Source organism: Lygodium microphyllum, chromosome 8, assembly GCF_053477565.2.
Source record: "Lygodium microphyllum isolate KBCC chromosome 8, Lygodium_microphyllum_v1.1.10, whole genome shotgun sequence".
Lineage (NCBI taxonomy): Eukaryota > Viridiplantae > Streptophyta > Polypodiopsida > Schizaeales > Lygodiaceae > Lygodium > Lygodium microphyllum.
Window position 1 is genome coordinate 136,315,466 of NC_141142.1, and position 23,665 is coordinate 136,339,130.

The following is a 23,665-nucleotide window of genomic DNA, read 5'->3' on the forward strand; positions in this document are numbered from 1 at the left end:
GCTTGCAACATAGGCACTTATTACTTCTGTTATTTTCATTACAAAAAAGGACACTTGGTTCTGAATCCTTGAAAATTTCCATGCCATTATGACCTACATTATTGTGCATTTTAGTGCATGGGATCTAGACTTGTAATATTCACAATTCTTCAACGGCATGACCTGCTGAGCAAAGTTATATGCTGAGGCATGCTTAAAGTTATTAAGGGTGGCTAGGCCCTGATCTTTCCTAATGTGAACGTGCATGTTTAGCTCAAGCTTTAGATCTTGAAGTTCCATCCTGGTCACTTTTATGACATAGACATGATTGGGCATGCTTGTTTTATTGTTGTTTTGTTTTGGAGGGTTTTTGGATTCTGTTTTGGCATATTTAGTACGAATGATTTGCATCCTGATTTTCTTGCAGTTCTGACACATGTTATGGGCATCTTGATATCACAACCGTGGTTTGCTGGGTTGTCTGAGAAAAGAGTAATCATGTATCCACTCCGTTTCCTGTTCTGATGGAAGAAAAAGGCTCAAATAAGGATGCAGATGGCATCCAAACTTTCAGGGCTTTTGGAAATAAAGATATGGATCATGGGCCGGCCGTGAGTCACGAACAGTTACTTGGAGGCTCTAAAGCATGTGGTGAAGAAGGCTTTCTGGACAGTCTAGCATACAGGAGCTCTGAAGCTATGATCAACCCCAGTCTGCAACCCAATGTTGTTCTAGGTTTATCTACTGCTGGAGCATCAAGAGAGATCACAAACATTTGTAACAAGAAGGAAGGCAGTTATGAAGATAGGACTTTTACCTACAGGTCTGAAACTTTTACACCAGATACCAAGGACTTTGGCTTCTTAACATCAAACATGTCAGGTAACACATTGAAGCTTCGGAATGATCCACAGGTTCTACTAGGCAAACAGGCTGAGAAGAACAGACAGGAGATTCGTCAACAACAAATACAACAATGGGTTTTAAAGCATAATTTTTCACAGGATTCTTTACCTAGTGATTGCTGGCCTGACAAATATCCTCAAATAACTGCAGGGTGTGAAAATGAAAACCCTGAAACTGTAGACAAATTAAAGAATGTTAAGTTTGCAAGTGCAGAGGAAAACCGACGGCGAGAGTCAAGTAGCAATTCCCTCTACAATGAGGGTCCAAAGACACATTTTGCAAAATCCGGTAAAAAGCATGTCCAATTTCTTTCTGATAACAGTATCGGAGATAAGTCTGGAACTTTGCATGCATCTGAGGGTCTATGTGTGAAGAGAAGAAAGTTAACAGACACAAATGATGAAGCTGTCGAGGGTTATTCTCGATTACCATTGGTTATACCTGAGCAACATTATCTGGAAGAGAATGCGGAAGAAGAAAATGGACATTGCATGTCTTTGCGTCAGTGGCTCAACAGGCCACACCGAGTTGTTGATTGTTATGAGTGCTTGCATATTTTTAAACAAATTCTGGAGTTTGTTGAGTGGGCGCACACACAAGGTGTGGCTTTGAGGAACGTTCGTCCTTCATCCTTTGTTTTGTCATCATTGCATCGTGTTTCATTTGTAGACTCAGCAAGTTCTAGGTCCAGTTCAGGCTCATCAGATGCAACTACAGGTGGAGCATCTGGCCACACTTCTTTCCTTGATACAGCAACTCAGAGTGAAGCTGTTTCTGTTCCTCCTGAAGGTAAGGCTGTGTTTAGGTCGCCTTCAAGAACACTCCACAGGCTGGAGTCTGCTGAAGTCCTGCCTGATGCAGATGCATATGGTTCTAGAAGAAGTGGTATTTCTCAAGCATTGACATCTTCTGAGAAGTTGGAAGTGTTTTCTGACAAGGACAGGCCAGAATTTGCCACATGGCGGTCCTCTGGTCCATCTCAAAGATCAAGTCTTGACAGTCAAAAAAGTGGCAGCTTTGGCATGAAGCGGACAGATGATTTTGGGCCTGCAATGAGCTTGTCAAGAGGAGCTTTGGGAAGCAAACCTTTGGTTTCCTCACCAAAGTTTGATGTGCAAGAAAATGTGACAGTAAACTCTTCGCAACTGCTCTCTAGTGATAAGCTTGAACAGGATACACGGTTCCCTGTACGTCCTACTCGTCTGATGGAAGAAACATGGTATGCAAGTCCAGAAGAGATCTTGGATGGAACATGCACTTATGCATCAGATATCTACAGTCTAGGGGTTCTATTTTTTGAGGTACTGCCTTTTAGTTGTAATGACTCTTGTAACTGTACCAATGAATCTCAAAAGCCACAGTATTGAAGTAGCTTAGTGATAGTGTTTTCAAACTTTTTTTTTTTGGGATACAATATGCGGACTAGTTTCATGAGATGGAGATACAGCTGAGCTAACTTTATGCCATTGCAAGTTTATTTCAGTGCAGTAAAGCCACAGTATTGCAGTAGCTTAGTGATAGTGTTTTCAAATTCTTTTTTTTGGATACAATATGTGGACTAATTTCATGAGATGGAGATACAGCTGAACTAACTTTATGCCATTGTGAGTTTATTTCAGTGCAGTAAAACTAGAAGGCTAGTTGTCAATATAAAAGATGTCTATTGTCTTGTTTATAAAGCGATGACAGCTGTGTACTTTTAGATCATCTGGTATTGACTTGCAAACTTAGTTGTGGAGGTTTTTAGAAGGGATTGCCCTCTTTAGATGGCACCTTCGGACGCTGGAGCATGTGGATGTCATCCTTGGCACCCTATGGGTTTTGAAGAAGTCAGAGGCATAACTGAAGGAGAATGAATAGCAGAGGAGACAGATGAACATAGAGGCAGAATGATGAAACAGGGGCTCTCAGGCTGGAGATGAAAACAACTGAATGGAATTGCCACACAGTATGTACAAAGGAAGCCTATAAATAGGTGTAAGGTGAATGATTGACGGTGAAAAGAATAGTGAATGGATTGTACAAAGAATAGTGAGTGAAAGGAACCCTATAAATAGTGAATGAATAGTGAATAGGGAAGAATAGTGCATTTTTGAACCAAACACAATGGATTTCTATTGGTCTCTCGCCTAATTTGCAGCTGTGCAACTATTCTTCATGTGACAAATAACAGCAGTGCTGCCTGCTTAGGAGAAAATACAACTGTTTTTGACATTGTACAAATCAGGATGATAGCTAGATATTGATTGGCAGGGGCTATAGTAGTCACATAGGGAGGGATTGGGGTGATGGGCAAATTGGATGGCGAAGGGGGATGCAAATGACCTAGTACACTCTCTATTTACAGGGATGGAACCAATCAAAAGTGTGGGTTTGCTTATGGGACATTGAAGCTCTCTTTTGCATTTTAGTTTTGGGGCTATTTAAAGAGCTAATGAAGGTTTAGTGTGTAATGCAATTTTTGAAGCTTAGCACCCCCTCTTAAGCCCAAAAGGGAACCTAGAGGGACTGCCGAGCCTAGCTCACCCCTTTTTCTCTAAGAGGTGTCATCCTAGAGCAGTTATCCCTATGTCTCATGAACCCTTTGGGTCATATTTCCAAGGGTACTTCATTTTGTATTCTTCCATGAGCATTCACTCTCTCTTCCTACCATAAAAGATCCTTTTAGTGATAAGACTGGATTCAATGGTATGGATTTCACAACTTGGTCCAATCTAGTGTAGCAAGTGCTCGAATTCTAAGGACTTTGGGAATCAATCTTATGGTTAGAACCTAAGCTTGATCCAATACAATCCAACCTTGAGGTTGTTTATCAACGAAAAGTTGCAATGCTATGGCTCTCCATTGGACACCCTTGAAGTCAAATTCTTGCATAAGCTTTGTCCATCTTCCTTGTGGTCACGAGGATTGGGCTGATCACAAATGTATTTTAATGAATGGTGGTCAATCCAAATAATGAACCGAGTGTCGTACAAATAATGATGCCATGTTTAAAGCGCATGGCCATCAACAGTTCCTTCTCTTGGGTGGTGTAATGTGTTTGGGTATCAGTGAGCTTATAGCTCTCAAATGTGATAGGTTAGTCATCTTGATAAAGAATAGCACCCATAGTATTGTGAGAGATGGGAAAGATCGAAGCTCAGCTGAGAGTACACAGTTGATAGTGAAGAGAGTGTGAGAGTGAAGACACGACTCCCAATGCAATAATCAAAGTGTAATGTGCAAGTACAAAGTACAACCCTTAAACCTTAAGGTGGTTAATATGCGTTCACACCCGACATGTGTAAAACATGATAAGTGCCCGAACTATGTAATATAAGCACATAACATAAAGAAGAATATAATTGGGAGAAAAAACCTCTTATAAGGAAAGAAAAAAATGCCCTAGTGTCCTACCGAGGATCCTCGACACTCTGTGAGCGTAGGTGTGAGTCAACCTTAGCAAACCCCCCTTGAGTGAAGAGTGATCAACATACAAGGATCATCCACCAAAGGAGATCAAATTGAAAGTATTGCAAAATGCTTTAAATTTGTCACGAGGAAGAGCTTTGGTGAAGATGTCTACCATATTATTGGTGGCAAGATAGTAGACAAGGTTGATATCTTCTGCATGTAGCCTGTCTTTGATAAAGTGATAGTGGATCCCTATGTGTTTTGTGCGTGCACACTGGGTTCCATGCTACTGTAATGGCATTTTGACCGTTAGTAAACAAAGGAGTAGGCTTTGTGACAGATACATCAAGATCAGTCAACAAATGTCTCAGCCATACACATTCAACTGTGGTAGTGAAAGCTGTCTTGTATTTAGCCTCACAAGACGATGTGGCAACAGTGGATTGTTTCTTGCTAAACCAAGAGATGCAAGATGAGCCAAGAAAGAAACAATTTCCACTCGTAGAGTGACGTAAATCAAAATCACCAGGCCAATTTGAATCACTATAAGCATGTAGTTGTAGTGGTTCCCCCTTGGCATAAAGAAATCCAAGAGTCCTAGTCCCTTGTAAGTAATGAAAAACACGCTTCACAGCTTGCCAATGTGACGTGCGTGGGCTGTGCATATATCTGCTCAGGGCTGAAACTGTAAATTGAACATTTGGCCTTGTGTTGCATAAATAAATGAGACATCCAATTGCTGGAGCATATGCATGGATGTCAAACAAATCATTGTCGTCATGCAAGGACAACTTGAGTCTAGTCTTCATTGGTGTGCAAATTGGTTTGCAGTCCTGTAAGCCAAACCTCTCAAGAAGTCTACCGATATATCTGGATTGTGACAATCCAATGCCTTTAGCATCATGAATGAATTGAATGCCCAGATAGTAGTGCAAAGGCCCTAAGTCTAACATCTCAAAAGTTTGCTGTAAACTTTATTTGAATGCTGAAATTTGATCAGCATGTGTCTCTGTGAGCAGAAGATCATCTACATAAAGACATATGACCAGTAAGGATCCCCCCTCTTTACATACGTAAAGAGTAGACTCTAATGAGCTGTTAATGAACCCTTGACTGAGTAAAAAGGCATCAATTTTTGCATACCGAGCTCGGGGAGCTTGCTTCAAACCATACAAAGCCCTTTTCAGCTTACATACCAAGTGTTCGGATCCCTCAACTACAAAACCAATGGGTTGTTGTACATACACTTCTTCTTGAAGTTCCCCATGTAAAAATGTAGTATCAAGCTGGTGCACAGTCCTTGGTGCATAGTCCAATCATGATAGCCAAAGCAACCATAGACCGAATGGTAGTCATACGAGATGTAGGAGCAAATGTCTCCTCATAGTCAATGCCTTTCTTTTGTGCGTAGCGGTTCACAAGTGTGGCTTTATACTTGTCAATGGATCCATTTGCATTTCTTTTCAGCTTATAGACCCACTTTGTACCAATGGCTTTCTTCCCAATAGGCAATGCTATTAAATCCCATGTTTGATTCTTTATAATAGAATCAAATTCAGCTTGCATTGCTGCCATCCAATGTACACTTTGTTGTGCATCCTCAAATCATTCAGGTTGCTCATCATCAAGTGTATGTGCCACCATAACAAACTCCATTGTATTAGCATGATCATGCAAATGAGCTCGTCTTCTAGTACGACCAGCAATAGGAGCATCCAAACGACTATCTTTAATAGTCTGCAAATACCATCTAGGCATCTGCCTAGCTTCTTGATTGTGTACAAGCTTTTGCTGAATCTCAAATTCAGCATCTTGCTGAATATTCAGATCAGCCATAGGCTGAATTTATGCATTGCTCAATGGAGCAACTGGCAGAACATTATATTCATTTACCAAGGCTCTAGTTGTATCTCCAAAAGAAATGGGAAGCAGCCCTTCAAACACATCATTGGCAGCTTGATATGTATCAAAACTAGCAAGGGATAATTTTGATTTTTCATCAAAAACCACATCCCTATTGACAAATACTTTCTTGGAAACAGGATCATACAATCTATATCCTTTGCTGTCGCTGTTGTACCCTTAAAAAATGCATTTAACAGCCTTGTTGCCCAACTTATTTATTAGTACTTTGGGAATATGAGCATACGTAAGACACCCAAAGTACAAAAATGGCCAATTGAAGGTTTTTGGCTATTCCAAGCCTCAAAAGGCGTAACATTCTTTAATGCCTTAGTAGGGCACCTGTTCAAAACATGGCAAGCACACATAATTGCTTCCATCCAAAAACCATGTGGCAAAACTCTTAGCTTTCAGCATATGTTTGGCCATCTCCATGAGTGATTGATTCTCTCTTTGCAACCCCATTTTGTTGTGGAGTATATGCAGTGGTATATTGATGGACAATGCCTTTGTGCTTCAAAAAATTATTTAGCATGGAAGACATGTATTGCCCCCCTCAGTTCGAATGGAGAGTCTTAATTCTGCAACTAGATTGATTTTCAGCAAGTGCAACAAAAGCCAAAAATGTATCATACACCTCTGACTTTTTCACCAATGAGTAGACCCAACAAAAACAAGTAAAGTCATAATTGAAGGTGACAAAATAATAATAGCCACCCAATGACTTTGTCTACATAGGTCCACATACATCCGAATGCACAATCTATAATCTGGTAGTTGCCTTAAAAGCAACATCAGAATGAAATGAGAATCAATGGATTTTCCCTAAAATGCATCTCTCACAAATATGCTTAAGAGGTCTCTCCAAGAGAGGTAAGCCATCTAGCATTTGTGTATTGTGCATAAGCATCAAATTGCCATAGTTGACATGCTCCATGGGAGCACATCATAACTTTGCTTGTGACACAGCAGGAGTAAGAGTAGATGCCAAATAAACCGATTGATCAACCGATTAAGTATCTAACTCATAGAGTCCATGACATAATGTGCTAGTCAAATCCTAAGTCAAGAATTCTTTATCCGTGACCATACATTTGTCATAATTAAAGGTGACCTGCATACCACATTTTGCTAAAGAAGAAATGAAAAAAATTCTTCTTTATGCCTGACACATATAATGCATCCTATAAACGGAGAGTTGAGCCATGAATGGCTGTCATCAAAACAATCTCTCCAATATCTTTGATAGGGTAAGATGCATTGTTGGCACACTGCATAGACTTGCCAATAGGAGTTGCAATAATAGAGGAAAATAAGTCCGTGCAGGATGTAATGTGCCTAGAAGCACCATCGTCAAAGAACCAAGTGCTAGTATCCTCAGTAGAGCTAAACGCTCTATCAGCCCAAGAAGAGTCATAACTGCAAGCGTAGAAACAATAACCATGGTTTACAACAAGACACGCAGACTCAGTAGTAGTAGAAGATGCATTGAAAACAGACATCCTTGACTTCTCCTTCTTCTCCTTGGCTATGCGCTTCTTACATTCTGTTATGTAATGATGTGGCTTCTTACAATAGTGGCACTTGCCCTTCTTGCCTCGTGTGTCACCCATGTTTCTTGCTGCTTTGTGAAGTACTTGAACCTCTAGGACTGCGGAGCATTTTTAGATTGGCTGCCCTTGCCCTTCTACCTCGCCATAAAAGCTTGTTTAGAGGCTACTACATCCACCTCATTGTTCTTTCTTGTTTGCCCTTTTTCTAGGAGCAAACTAACCAATTTAAGGAAAGTAGGCGGCTGTGAAGAAATTCTCATGGTGAGATTTAGAGCTGTATGAAAGGCCAAAAAAGAGGGCGGCAATGAATTCATAGTAGTAGAGATCAAATGTGCATCTACATTCATGAGCTGCTCATGCAAGTCCTGAATTTTGTTAAGATGATCCTACGTAGAATCACCTTCATCCATCTTCACATTCTTAACCTCTTTCTTCAAGAAAGAGACACGTGTCTCATTTTTTCCAGCAAACATCTACTCAAGTGTAAGCCATGCTTCTCATGAAGAAGCAACAGACCGTATGTGTGGGATTATAGATTGTTGAATTGCCAATGCAATCAGTGACAATGCTTGAGCATCCCGTGTGTCCCAAGCCTTTTGTGCTACTGATCTTTGGGGAAGTGGCTAAGCTGGAGCGGGCCTTTGACCATGTGCTCCTAGAGGAGGTGTTGCAAGAGCCACAACTCCAGGACAAACTTCTTCACCACTAATATAATCCCAAAGATTTTTCGCAATCAGCATATTTTTTATCATGAAAGACCATAGAGAATAGTTGCTGCTATCGAATCTATCCTCCTTGGATACGTATGTGAATACACCACTTTGTCCCTGATTTTCCATAGTAAATGTCACCTTTTCAAAGAGCACAAGAGCAATACCTAAAACTGGACCAACCTGGAAATCTGAGGATTTCTAGAAATTACAGCAAGCACCACGCTGTAATTAACAAATCTGCTGACACTTTGTTAAAACTGTCCAATGTATAGGCTGTCCAATGCACAAACAGTGCCCAGTAGCACAAAAGATGCAAAAGTCCCAAAATTTTGTTGTCCAAAATGCTCAATTTCAGTCTATTTCGGACTGAACTTGTACATATGCCAATGTCTGCACTAAACCAAAAAACCCCAAAATTTTGGTCCGAATTTCAAGAAAATTCTGCAATAAATGTGTCCTACATACGTCCAGGAGCAAAAATAGCTTGCTTGGGCAAAAGCCCCTGTTTGAAATTGAAATTTTGAATTAAAAAATGGATAAATATCTCCTTTTACCTTTGATGCTAGCTTTGAAAGCCAACTGGCATGGTGGTGAGATGCTAGTGGAGACATGGAACCCTCGGTGTAGTTGCAATAGGTGGAGACGGTGGCGGAGCCAGAGTAGAAACAGAGATGGCGTTGGCAGGCGGACTAGGCAAGCAAGGTGGCAGTGGCTCTCGACCAGGGGACAGGCTATTGGAGCAGGAGGTACAACTTGTTGCACTGTAGGCGATGCTTGAGTGGCATAGGCAACTAGGAGGTGGAGAGGATGGCGGAGCTGGAGCAGAAACCGAGGCGGAGCTGGTGGGCAGACCAAGTGAGCAAGGTGGCGACAACGGCTTTGGACCAGGGTGTAGGCAATTGGAGCAAGAGGTGCAGCCTGCGCGTTGCAAGCATCGCTAGAGCAAGGGTGTAGGTGGCACAGGCAACTAGGAGGTGTAGTCTGTTGGAGTAGGTGGCGGCGTTGCAGTGGTGGACCAGGCGCAGGTTGGGTGGTGCAAGTAGCTGCGTAGGCAGCATAGGCCAATCAATGATTATTTGAACTTTTTTGGGATGAATCTAGATGCCATCAATTGAGATGATATATGCAAGATATAATAGCTTTGTGTGAAAAAATTCGCACTTGGATAGTTTGTAAACAAGTCTTAAGAGACGTAAGGTAATACACAAATGGTTCGCATGCTTCTCCAATGATGTACTATAAATAAGTATGTCGTCGAGGAAAACAACTATCCATTTTTTGAGATATGGACGAAACAAATTAGTCAGTATTTGCTAGAAAGTTGTGGAAACATTAGTTAATCCAAAAGATAGGACAAAATATACTGCGTTTGAAACTCAAATTTCAAGACATTAACTAAAGCTATCCATATTTGATAGTAATTGGGCCTATCAATCTTGGTGAAATATTGTGTAAAGTCAATCCATAAGGCCATCTATCCGAGGTAACGAATGCATGCTCTTGATGGTCACCTTATTGAATAATCAATTTGGTAGGATGATCTCTTCAGAGAATATGGTTATGATTCTTTTGACTCAGCTACCATCTCCCTAGTTTGAGCATGATGAGTGCGCCAAAGAGGTAGCTAGTCGATCCACCTCCACCAAAGCTTTTGTTGTAGGTTTGGGAGGGGGGAAGAAGAAGAAAGAGAAGTTAAAGGCTAAAAGACAGGAGAGTTCTTTAGGCTCTGACTTCGACTCGGAGAAGCCTAAATGCCCATATTGTGGAAAGGGGACACATTCAGAGGAGAAATGTTGGAAGAAGTAGCCTCACCTTCATTTGGGAACGAAGGATGGAGCTAAAACATCCAAGGATTCTACCTTTACTTCTATGGTTACCCATGAGTCAATGTTTCTTTATATTGTTGAGTTGAAGGAGCGTGTGGAGAAATGCTTTAAATTCAAAAAGCACAAAACTAATTGTATGACAAAGCACGGATTTACAAACTTAGAACACAGATAGGGTTAGGGTTAGGGTAACTCAAAGACAGTGAACACAATGAATAATAAAGTAAATGCATAATGAATATACAATGCCCATGTAGCAAACACACTAGGCAATGAATTTTGAATCTCGAACTCTCGTAGCTCTGGGATCAAGATAGAGGTTATGAGCTGTAGAGTGTGCTCTACTTCGAACAGGTCTCGAATTGTAGCAAAGGTAGCCTCTGAGTGTCCAACACAAGCAAACACAGCCAAGGAAGGTTGGATCTGATGCAGAGGGCAATGTAGGAGAGACAAATACTATAAACGTAGGTACCTGAGGAGAGAAAATTTGAATGATAGTTGTTAGGTACAAACGTAGGAAACAGAGATGAGAGAATGTTAGGGCGGTCACTAGAAATTGTAAATGCAACATTCAGAGGAAATAGAATATTACGACAACAGTTCCTAGCTGATGATGACAGTACCAAACTATAGGCGATAGCTTGTGGGACCTGGCGACAGCTACAAATAGGCGAGGAAGGTTGGAATCAGGCACCAAAGGGCTGGTGGAAGCTCTGACTGTGATGTCCTCCATAAACGAGATGTGGGCAGCAAAGATACGGCTCTTAAAACTTGCATAAACAAGATCAAGAAAGAGTGGTGGACTGCATGCCTATTTGTAGAATGTTTGGGGCATCCAAAATTAGGGTTTTCCAAAGGGACACAATAACTCTCTAGGATCACATTTCTTTTTAAAATAAGAGTTTTTCTTCATTAAGTAAGTGTGTTTTGGGGCAGTTTAAGTTAAGCTAATGCATTTTTAGCTCAACACTCCCTCTTAGTCCTAAAACTTAGCCATGAGAAATAAGCTTGTAATATAAATTTTTTGTTACCCCAAGGCATCCCACCCCAAAGCAGCTAAGGTATCGGGCAAAGGGTGCACGTCGGCTACTTAGTGGCCTACCAAGACTATATAGGCGATGGTTATCTTACAAAGGGAGCCCAAGTGATCACCCTAGAGAGGCTAGGGCATTGGACTAAGGGTGTACGTTGGCTACCCTCCCAGGGGCCTACTAAGTTTTGCAAAGGTGGATAGAATCAACAATGGACTTTTTATTTATTATTTTTTTGGATTGTCAGTTAAAAAAAAAAAGTGTTGTAGGTATGATTTGTTTAAAAGATTTAGCATTAAGTGATGGTTTCAAAATAATTTTCGTCCCATTGAGTCATTGTGCTGTGAAGTATAGGAAAATAAGGATGGATTGTCCCATGACCTTCATATAAGCAGCAACACAATTCCATACTAGGATAAGTGCCTAGGGATGCCTAAGTGTGTATGCATGTGCTAATTATGTGGAGAATATGTGGAGAGAAAGGCAAGATGGGTAAGCAAGCAAGATAAGCAAAGCAAGTATGCATATATAGGGAAAAATCGCCTTCGAAGACTGCAAGGTGCAATGGCACATTTATGGTGAATTCATAGTCAACCACTGCAAGGCTAATTGAAAAGGGATAAATGCGCACAGATGCATGTTTACATGAATAGAATGCCAATGCATGGGGTAATGCAAAGGAGGATGCAAATATTCATGCTCATGCAAAATGTGATGTAATGGTGCCACATGGACAATGCCCTCGCAAGGGACTTGTTCACTTGTCCAAGGGTCCTTTTACAATCATGTCATCTTGATAGTGTGGATGAAGGTACAAATGTCCAAAATACATAATACATAATAAATAAATGTTTGAAAGTAAAAAGCTGTAAACATCATCATTGTCATTATCAAGAGAAGGAAACTATCCCCTCTCAAACCTGAAGGAGAAGTAAGAGGGAAGCAGCCTCTCCCCGTCAATCTGAAGAAGTAGAGGAGGGTGTATCCAAGCCGATTCGTGGTAGAAGATATAGCTGTAAACATCATCATTGTCACTATCAAGAGAAGGAAACTATCCCCCTTCAAACCTGAAGGAGAAGTAAGAGGGAAGCAGCCTCTCCCCGTCAATCTGAAGAAGTAGAGGAGGGTGTACCCAAGCCGATTCGTGGTAGAAGATATTGGAGAATCGGCCGGTTGATCGCCTTGGTCAAAATATCAGCAAAATCATTGCTTGACAGCACTAACTCAAGGCGAACGGTGCCTAGCTCAACTTGTTCTTTGGCGAAATGGTAATGAACTGCCACATGCCATGTTCGAGGGGTGATGATAGGATTGCCTACAAGGGCAATGACACTCTAGTTGCCGCAGTAGTCACTTGTAGGCAACATGCAAGGAAATTGTAATGCAGCTAGCAAGTTCCTCAGATAGATGGCCTCCATAGTACCATGGAAACTCTATCTATGCCGTGGAAGCTGCCACTGTCTCGTGCTTATGGCTGGCCCAAGAGATGGGTACCGTTCCCAAGGTGTAGAGGTAGCCACCATGAGAATGCGGGTGTCAATAATGAAGTATTAACAACCTCGACCCAAAGGTGCTCGGGGATCTTTGTTTTTGAATAGCATAAAGCATGCTATATTGAGGACTGTCCGGTTCCTACACTCTACGACTCTATTTTGTGCTGGAGAGTTGGTAGAGAAGAGTTGGCGTGAGATGATATGCTCTTGTAGAAGCTTAGAGAACTCGTGGGAGGTAGAATTGCCACCATAATCATTCTTCATAGTAGCCACACGACGTCTAGTTTGGTTATGAACTAGTAGTACTCAAACAGTGAAATAAGTAAAAGCATCAGCCTAATCCTCTGGAGTTGAGTACTTCACCGATTGTGATGATGGAACGGTGGCAGTCTAGGTTTGGCCTCTCCATTGCCCTTGTTGAGGGTTGCCACTACCCTGCTTTCCTTGTTGGGGGTTAGCTGATTGGGATGTGGGGATTTGAGTCTTGGATTTTGGTTGTGTGCCTCTTGCCTTAGATTGACACTTGTCATAATGGCCAGTCTTTTGACAATGTCGACAATACCTATTCTTCTTAGGTACATTTTGCCATCTAGGTTTAAGAGAAAATTGAGTGTTTTCTTGGGATTCAGTAGTCCTATTTTGATTTTGATTTTGATTTGAGTTTTGTGTGCCCTTGTCTTGTTGCTTCCTTTGAGAAGATGCAACAAGAGCCCCCTCTGTTGAGGATGTGTTATGAAATTGTTCGAACAACTGTGCGTAATGCAATAGTTGACACTCAAACTCATAAAAGGTGGGCATTTGAGGTTGTGGAATCACTTGCTGCACAAAAGGAAAATATTTTGGTAGCTTATTAGGGAACTGGGTAACCTAATTGTTAGAGGACTTAGGAGCCCTAGTGGTTGAGAACTTGGCGAGGAGATGTCTATCCTCAGCCAACTTGACTTTCAAGTCATCCTTGTCTGTGATTTTGAAATTTTGGAGCTCATGATCCAAACTGATGCAAGGGGTCCTATCCCGAGCTGCATAGTGGTCAGTCAACTGTATCCAATGCTTGAATGCTAAGTCGCAATGTTGAAGTTGAGAGTGAGACTCAAGCAACAAACCTTACATAAGCTCGACAATAGTGGAGACGTTACAAGCCTTCCATGAGCGGGCAAACTTGTATGGAATAAGAGCAAGATCAAGGCGGGGTTTTAACCCGTGTACTAAAACCCATAGGTTCTAAGAGTTTAAGACATGCCTCATCAAATTTGACCAAGTGGTGTAGTTTGACCCTTTGAACGAGTCTTGTCATTAAATGCATGCTTGGCGGATGAGGAATTAGAACCATGAGCTGTTTGTGACGATGGATAGATGGGATAAGATTGTGGTGGTGGTGGTGGATAAGAAGTGGGAGGGGGTAAAGATGGATAGACAAAAATAGGTCGTCAATGTCCAATGAGTGCTGATTGCTACCGGAGGGTACCGAAATGGACATAGGTCCCTATGATACTGTAGGTGTAGGTGGAGGCATTGGGACATGATAGCGTTGTTCAGGGGCACTACAAAATGATCGGATGGTCCACTAGTTAATGCCATAGAGGCAAACTGCGATACTAAATGATCCACACTCGAGTCGATACCAAACGATCCGCACTCAAGTATGTTTGGTATGTACTCCTAGAGGGGTGGCCCGAAAATTTGTGTGGGAGGTCGAGTCGAGCCTCCGTCACATGTACACCATCTGAAAATGGGTATATAGAGGTCCTAAAGACTGTGCCAAAATATGCAGGACCCCGTGGTGTGGTGTGTGGTGGATAATGTGGTGCACTTAGTGGAGGCAGAAAGGAAGGTGTAGCGGATGATCAGGCAGGGATGGGTGGGAGCCCAAATGGATTTGTGATGGATGTTGTGGGAAACATCGTAGGTTCCTTTTGTCTATTAAATGCATTAGATAAAGATGCATCTACTCCATATTGACCACGAGAAATAAAATTATTTGAAGGAAAAGGAAGGGTAGGAATACTTACAAGTTTTTCTTTTAGCTTCTTATCTAGTTTTGAGTTCATGAAGAAATACATGTCTTCCTCATTGCGCACAAACCAAAGCTTGTTTTGAAGAGTCTCTTCTTGATGAGCATCTCTCGATCCAATATAAAATACAAAAACAGTTGGCATAGAATTTGAAATAATAGGGTTCTTACTTGGCATTGGAGAAAGGAAGTATTGTGGCAGTGATGGGTAATCCAAGCCAAGTTCCACTTGTGGATGGTTGGTCCGTAGCGGAGATTTTGAAGGTCGTGCAAGATCATTAGTTTTGTGTACCGAATCTAAAGGAGAAAACTCAGGTTTACCTTTAACCTTTACTCCATGGTAGTCCAATGGTTCCTCACCCATGCCAGATTGGGCAATAGCAAGCTGGGAGGCCCATTCCTGATCGTTTTTGTCCATGCTTGGCTGTGGAGATTAGAGCGGTATTGTGAATGTGTTCGAAGTCATTTGACCCTTCTATTGTTCTTGCTTTTGTGAATGAGCTTTCCGATCAAAGACCACGGTTGCTCAAAGAGTACCTAGCTCTAATACCATGTGAAGAAATGCTCTAAACACAAAAAGCACAAAACCAATCGTACGATAAAGCACAGACTGATAAACTTAGAACACAATTAGAGTTAGAGCTAGGATAACTCAGAGACAATGAACACAATGAATAATAAAGTGAATGAATAATGAATATACAATGCTCATGCAGCAAACACATTATGCCATGATGAATATGAACCTCGAACTCTTGTATCTCTAGGATTAAGGCAGAGATTATGAGCTGTTGAGTGTGTTGTACTCGGAATGGATCCCAAATCGTAGTAAAGGCAGTCTCGGAGTGTCAAATACCAGCAAACACAGCCAAGGAAGGCTGGATTTGGTGCAGATTGGCAGTGTAGGAGGGAGAAAGACTAAAAATGTAGGTACTTGAGGAGAGAGAAAATTTGAATGGTAGTTGTTAGGTGCAGATGATAGAGGTGAGAGAATGTTAGGGTGGCAATGAGAAACTGCAAACGCAGCATTCAGAGGAGAGAGAAGATCAGGGCGATAGTTTCTAGCTGATGGCAACAACACCAAATTGTAGACAAGATCCTAGGACCCGACGACAATTGCACATAGGGGAGGAAGGTTGGAATCAGGCGCCAGATGGCAGTTGATGGTGGTTGGTGGAAGCTCTGACCGTGATGTCCTCTGCAAATGGGGTGTGGGTAGTATACGGCTCCTCAAAACCCGCAAAAACGAGATTAAGGAGAAGTGGTGGGTTGCATACCTATTTCTAAAAAGTTTGGGGCATCCAAATTAGGGTTTTGCATGTGGGACACAACTCTCTAGGATCACATTTCTTTTTGAAATAATAGGTTTTCTTCATTAATTAGGCGTGTTTTGGGGTTGTTTAAGTCAGGCTTGTAAAGAAAATACCCTAACATAGAAGCATAAACAGAAATCGTACGACAAAGCACAGACTGACAAAAGAACACAGTTGGGGTAACTCAGAGACAATGAACACAGTTAATAAATGAAATGATATGACTACTAATAATACGATGCTCATGGAGCAAACACACTGTGCAGTGAATGATACTGAACCTCGAACTCTTGTATCTCAAGGATCAGGGTAGGGGTAATGAGGAGGAGAGTGTGTCGTACTCCGAACGGATCCCGAATCGTATCAAGGCAGCCTCCAGATGTCGAACACCAGGAAACGCAGCAGTGAGAAGCTGGATCTGATGCAGACAGCAGTGAGGAGAGAGAGACTAAAAACATAGGCAGCAGGTGAGAAAAAGACTAAAAACGCAGGCAGGACAGCCTGCAGGAGAGAGAAAGACAAAATGCAGGTAGGACATCCTGCAGGAGAGAGAAAAAATGCAGCGACTGCAGCAGGAGAGAGAAAACTGTCAGGGCGGCAGCTGGGGCCTGCAAACGCAGCAGTTTGCTGACGTGGCAAGCTGTACAACAGCAATGTAGATGATCAGCAGTCAGTCGCTAGGCAGAAACAGCAGTAATCAGCGTGTGGAGGGCTGGAAACAGGCGCCAGATTGTAGGGAACAATGATGGACAGCAAGGGCTGAGATGTCCTCTGCGAATGGGGTGTGGGCAGCAAGCTGATAACACTTGAAACTTGCAAATACGAGATTTAGGGAAGAATGGAGGGCTGGCTGTCAATTTATAGAAAATTAGGGTTCTAGATCCTCTCCGACTTAACTCTCTTGATCCGCTCCCCGTTTTAGGGTTTTGGCTAAAATAAGCCCAAAATAAGCATGTTTTGGGGCTGTTTAAGTGGCTAAGAGCAATTCTTAGCACAACAAGGCTAATGCATTTTTAGCTCAATAGAGCCTTCTTCAGTGGTTGCTTTGTCTTCTGAGTGGCTGTGGTTGGTTGATAGTGGAGCTTCTTGTCATATGACTCCCCTAGGTGATTTGTTGCTTGATTTACGTCCTGAGGGTTCAGTCTCTATTGGTGACATTGTATTGGTGCCTATTAGTGGTGTTGGCTCTTTGCCTTTGTTTCTCGACTGCGCTTGGAGCTTCCTTTCATAGGCCCTTTAGGCTTTCCACTCCTCTGAGCTTATGGCCTTACTAGGCTTGATACTCGAGTTATCTTCATCGAGCAAGTTGTTTGTCTTGAGAATTCTTCTACAGGGGTTGTTATTGCGATAGGTTGGCAAGAAAGCTTGCTTTCCTTCTCTTATGCGGGGTCCTCCAAGGCAGTTGTCTATTGCTACACCCATTTCCACTTATGCACCATCTATTCCATAGGCTCCTTTTATCCCCCACCCCCTCCTCCAATGGTTCTTGTCATAAGGACATGTATTTTTGAAACCTCACTTAACATGTGGATTAATTTTTAATCACATAGTTAATTAAATGTTGCACATATGAGGTGTAACTGGGGTTAGAGTAAATTTACGAGCTCGGGAAATCACGAGATGTCAAAGACAAAAGTTGCTATAAGTTATGTTGCACATGTACTTGGTGGTATCTGGTGCCAGGTGTTGGCCTAGGTCTTTCATTTGGCCATAAGTGTCAGTTGTGGTGACACTAGGGAAGTGGCGTTTAATGGTACCTAACGCCGATCTGATGGTCAAAGATGGTGCAGAGATACTCAAGAATGGAAGTTGCCTAGCCAATTTAATTATTGGCCAGTCAGATGATTTTTTAGAGCATTGAAATAATTATTAGATTAATTTTCAGTATTTAAAGATTGAAAATTAACATTTAATTATGCATAATGCTGGAAAAACCATTTGGGAAGGTTGCCACTTGTCAAAAATGCCTATGTAAGACCTAAAAACGTCTTTAGAGGTTGGAAAGAGGCATTTTTAGTGTATTCAGCCTGCAAGAGAGAGGGAGGAGATGCTGCTGGTATGATTTGTAGCCATTGGAGGACCTTTTGAGGCAGCCAGGGGCAGGAGAAGACCAATCAATAGCAGGTGACATCATCTACAGGCTGTTGAGTCAGGGCAACAATAGTAAATGGTTGATTTTCTTCAGTTCTTTGCATCTACAAGCTGTTGAGACAAGGCATCGGCAGTAAATGATAGATTTCCTTCAGTTCTTTGCGAAGAAAGTCTGAATTTTCTCTCTCCTCAGCATTCTCTCTCATCTCCTAGCCTTTCTATAGCTTTGCTCCAAAGATTGCAACATTGAGATCACTAGAGTTTGAGGCATTTCAGATTTCTCTGCTGTAAATCCTAATCTGCAGTAGAAATTAGGGTTTAGTAGCAGCCTCGGGAAGCACGCAAAAAAATTGGAAGCTCCAAGACTTGGATTCAACAGGGCTGAAGTTGTTTTTAGCCTATTCAAGTGGAGGGACCAACAAATAATTGAATTTGGGGCATTTTCCATCTCCATCAAAGCGGGTGAAGGCCAATTGATTGCTCGAATTAGAGGGCAAATCAGATTAAAGACTTGCTGGTCATTTTGAACAGCAAGGGGAGTTGGAATACCAAAATGGATTGGGAGAATCCCATTGTACATCAACTTTTTCTTCAACTAAGTTAAATAAAGACTGAAAGGGGAACCAATTTTGGGACCAATAGGGTGTCTAATGTCCAAGATTATATGGTAAAGTGTACTTTTCAGTTTTGTGAATTTGTTAATTGGTATAAATAGTGCTTAATCAGGTTATTTACCACCCTATCCAAGGAGCAAGGCTGGTTACAGTTCCCTTGTACCCTTCATCACTCCTCGAGGGGGACAATCTCGGTGATGCAGTTGTGGATTTCGTGGCCCCTAGTGCTTCAGAGGGGGTATCCTAGGATCGTGAGGAGCTTCTTTATCGGTAGTCTTCATCGAGGGACTTCATTGACATTGGCATTCCTCTTGCTACCCTAGGATCTGTTTCCTCCTTGGCCTTCCGTCACATCCAGAATCTGAGAGGGGGTGCTAGCAATCATGTTTGTCGTGCCTTGTCATCTCCTGCCTATGAGCCTCAGTCTGAGTTAGACGAGGACCTTTGGAGCTCTGACAAGTCTCTCATGTGTTTTGATGGGGGAGGCTGCTCATTCTAGAGTGGCCATTTGTGTGCATTTCCATGCATTTCCTTCGGTTATCAGGTTCTAGTGTAATTTTTGGTGTAGTTTTTGCATTTCCTGGGCTTTCCTTGCCCGTTGGGCATTGTCCATGCCTTTTGGGATTTTTTCTGTCACCTATATTTTTTTGGCATTTTTACGAGCACGACCAGCATTAAATGATGGTCAGTCAGCTTTTTGGCATCCTTCTTGGCCAGGTTGTCCAGATTTGGGGATTATTGGCTATGTATAGCCTGTCACTTTTGACACTTCATTATCATTAGGTCATCTTCCTTATTTTTGGTAGGTGCACACTCCGACTCCATCATCTTCCTCCATTTCTGGGGCGGCCCTTGTCATTAGCCTGATTTGGTGCCATCATTGACGCTATGGGCTGTGTGTAGGGACTGATCAGTCCATCATCATTGTATCAGCATTCTTCTTGGGTCAGTGCAATATTCTTCCCTCATCTTCTGCTTCCCCTCTCTCTCTCTCTCTCTCTTTCTGCTTTTCTCTGTGTTCATGTTTCTCTTTTGTTGCGCACTCTTATAGCATCCACTTATGACATAAATGGCCCTTGATCCATGATAATGACCATCAGGTTTAAAAGACAATATACAAGTTTTATAGTCACATTGGTCACAATGGCTATAAAGTGACTTAGTGCATATGTAGTAGGGACACTTCAGGGTTAGGACGGCCAAGTCCTATTTATAGGACTCAAGCCTCAAGGCCCTATTGTGCACATTCATTGTGTGATCACCACTCTTGGATTATTGGTCCGTTGGTTGACACATCCGTACATGGGGATGGCGTGGGTCGGTGTTATGGGACGCCGACCCTTGGGATGTGGTTGTGACGTGGAGTGTTGCTAGCTTCTAGGTTAGAGGATGAGCCCGTTTGGGTCTATGGTTGAGAGGTGAGTGTGATGTCTAGTCCCCTTATATTCATGAATGTGGCTTGTGTCGTATCTCGTGTGCAAGTTGGGTCAAGGCATTCAATTGGCCAATAAGTGTTAGTGGTGATGCTAGAAACTAGGCATTAATTAATTAGTTAATGCTAGTTTAGGGGTCAATTTAATATGTAGGACTACTTGGGAATCAAATTCGTCTAGCCAATTTAATTGTGGATAGGCACATACAAATTTTTGGGCAAGGACAAGGGCCACTAAAATTTTGATTTTAGTTTATGTGAATTTTATGCTTGTTGTATTTAGTGCTTAATCAGGTCATTACCACCCTTTTCGGAGAAGGAATGCTGGTTTCTCCTATCCTATGATTCTCTCTATGGTTTGTCCAAATCAAATGGGCATTTAGATAGGGACAGTTTATTGGGTTCTTGGAACAACATGGCATTTCTCATTGGTAGAACACACCCTTACTTATGTAAGTGTACCGTGCCCTAAGTATAAATACATTCTTTTATTCTTTGTGTGTACCACATTGGTACACACCCTACTCATGTTTTTACTCTCTTTGCACTCTCTATTGCTATACACACAACTCTCTTGCCAGGCACACCCCCTTCAAGTAGGGGATCCTTCACCTCCTCCCAATAGGTGAAGAAGAAGGCCTTGGACAACCGTTCCTCTGTAGGGCATTTTTGCCCATTCTATGACTAGAATGCTTGGAAAAGCGCCTTCTCATTGAATGGGGAAAGGAGCGAACGTCCCATCTTGGCTATGATGAGGGAGCGGATGCAGTCCAACACTTGTTGGTTGTATCAAAGCACTCCAATAAAAATGGCTGATGGAAACATATATAACACTGTACGACAAAGCATAGATTGATAGAAGAATATAGTTAAGGTTAGGGTAACTCAGAGACAATGAATACAGAGAATGAATGAAGTGATATAACTATTGAATATACAATGCTCATGCAGCAAACACACTAAGCAGTGAATGAATAATGTATCTCGAACTTCTGTATCTCAAGGATCAAGGTAGGGGTAATGAGCTGGAGAGTGTATCGTACTTTGAACGGATCCTGAATCGTAGTGAGGCAACCTTTGGATGTTGAACATCGGCAAACGCAGTCAAGGAAGGTTGGATTTGATGCAGATGGCAGTGAAGAGAGAGAAAGGCTAAAAACACAGGTGAGGAGAGAGAAAACAGCAAATGTAGGCTGCAAGAGAGAGAAAACAGCAGCAATAGGCTGAGGAGATGATGGCGACAGTTGGAGGAGAGAAGATTTGTAGGGGGCAGTTGGGGCCTGCAAACACAGTAGTATGTTGATGTGGCAGGCTTTATGACAGCTGGATGACGGACAAGAGTAGTTGCCTGGCTGGAAACAGCAACAAACTGTTGAGACAGAGGGCTGGAAACAGGCGCCAGATGAGTGAAGACTGCAATGGACAGCTTGGACTGCGATGTCCTCTGCAAACAGGTGTGGGCAGCAAGCTGAAAATATCTGAAACTTGCAAAAACGAGATTAGGGTTGAATGGAGAGCAGCATACCTATTTATAGAAAGTTTGTGCCCTCCCAAGTGGGCTTGTGCTTATGGGATACATACACTCTTTAGGAAGGCATTTCATTTTAAATAAACAAGGTTTCTTTCTTAATTAAGCATGTTTTGGGGCTGTTAAAGTGAAGCTAATGCATTTTTAGCTCAACATCCCCTCTTAGGCCTAGCAATGGCGCCACAAGAAGCAGGCCAACCAAGCCCGTTTTTCTTTATCTTTTTTCCCAAGGCGTCCCATCCCAAAGTAGCCATAACATCGGGTAATAATACAAAGGGAGATGCAAGATGTCATGCTTACGTAAAATGCAATGTAAGAGTGCTACTTGGATCGCCCTCGCAGGGGAATTGTTCACGTGTCTAAGTGTCCTTTTATAATCATGTCATCCTGACAGTGCAGATGAAGTTACAAATGTCCATAAGTACAATATAAAAGAATGAATGAATGAATGAATGTTTAAAAACGGTAAGCATCATCACTATCACTATTAAGAGAAGTAGCCACCTTTTCTCAAACTGGAAGGAAAAGCAAGAGGGAAGCACCTCCTCCCTGTGAATTTGAAGAAGTAGAGGAGGGTGTACCCAAGCTGATCTTGGGTAGAAGGTACTAAAGAACCGGCTGGTTGACCCCTTTGGTCAAAATGTTTGTAAAATTGTTTGATGAAGGCACAAACTCTAGGTGGATAGTGCCTAGCTCAACTTGCACTATGGAAAAGTGGAAGTGGACTCCCATAAACTGCGTCAGTGGTGTGATGATTGGATTGCTTGCAAGGGCAATGACACTCTAGTTATCGTAGTAGACAACGGTAGGAGAGTCACAAGGGAAGTGAAGCGCCGCCAGTAAGCTCCTCAGGTAGATTGCCTTGGTGGTGCCATCAAAGAGAGCGCTATTCTCAACCTCGGCCGTGGAAGCCGCCACCGTCTCTTGTTTATGGTTGGACCAAGAAATGGGAGTTGTGTCCAAGGTAAAGAGGTAGCTGCCATGGGAATGCTAGGTGTCAGGATCTCTTGCCCAATCAAAATCAGTGTACCCTTGCAAACATAAATCAGAACCATAAGTGAGGCCATAAGAATAAGTTTATTGTAAATAATGCAACACACGAAGACATGCAATCCAATGTGATATACTAGGTGCTGTGAAATATTGATTGAGCAAGCTAAGTTTGGCGTAGTATGAATTAACCAAAGAAGTTTTCCTATAGCAGACCTATAGATATGCACATGTCTGAAGTGGGATATGGCAGGCTGAGAGCCAAAGAATGCCTCATACGGGTCTTCTAAGGAAGAGCCGTAGTTGGACACTGGTTGAGGATGTACATCGCAACGAACTCACCACCTTTATCACTCCTTATGCAACCAATACAATGACTCATTTGGTTATGAACCTACAATAAACAAGCAGAGAAATATGTGAAAGCATCGGACTTATGCTTGAGGAAGTACACCCACATGTATCTCGAATGATCATCTACTATGAAAAAGAAGTACAACACTCCATTCAAGGTGGCAGTGGATGTTGGTCCACAAAGATCAATTTGAATCAATCTAAGAGGCGCCTCAGCTCTATGTGTAGATTGTTGAGGGAATGGGGTACGGTGTTGCTTCTTGAGCTAACATTTTGAGCTAGCTTCAGCGAGGAAGGCTCTCAACCATCTCATGGTGAGACAACTCATAAAGAGAGTCATCGCCAAGATGCCCTAGGTGGAAATGCCAAAAACGCTCATTGTTTGTAGGCTCCCGAGATGTAGCTAATGCCTGGAAGCGATGGAACATGGAGAACTCGATTGTCGGCTGGGAAAGAAAATGGGCCATGTGGTATAGGTCATTAGGCTGTCTCACTGCGAGCAATCATAAACCAGTATGAGAGTCGAACCTCGACTA

The 23,665-nt window shown here is 42.2% G+C and overlaps 1 protein-coding gene across 2 annotated transcripts in view; it reads left to right on the top strand.

The window, feature by feature from the left end:
- The window catches only part of LOC148032905 (protein SPA1-RELATED 4-like), a 111,958-nt gene that overhangs the window by 1,497 nt on the left and 86,796 nt on the right, over positions 1–23,665 (top strand). For both annotated transcript variants that reach the window (XM_087683593.1, XM_087683594.1), the window contains one exon: positions 407–2,186. In XM_087683593.1, coding sequence (XP_087539719.1) covers positions 504–2,186 — 1,683 coding nt within the window. In that variant the 5' untranslated portion in view covers positions 407–503. The remainder of the gene's footprint in view (positions 1–406; positions 2,187–23,665) is intronic.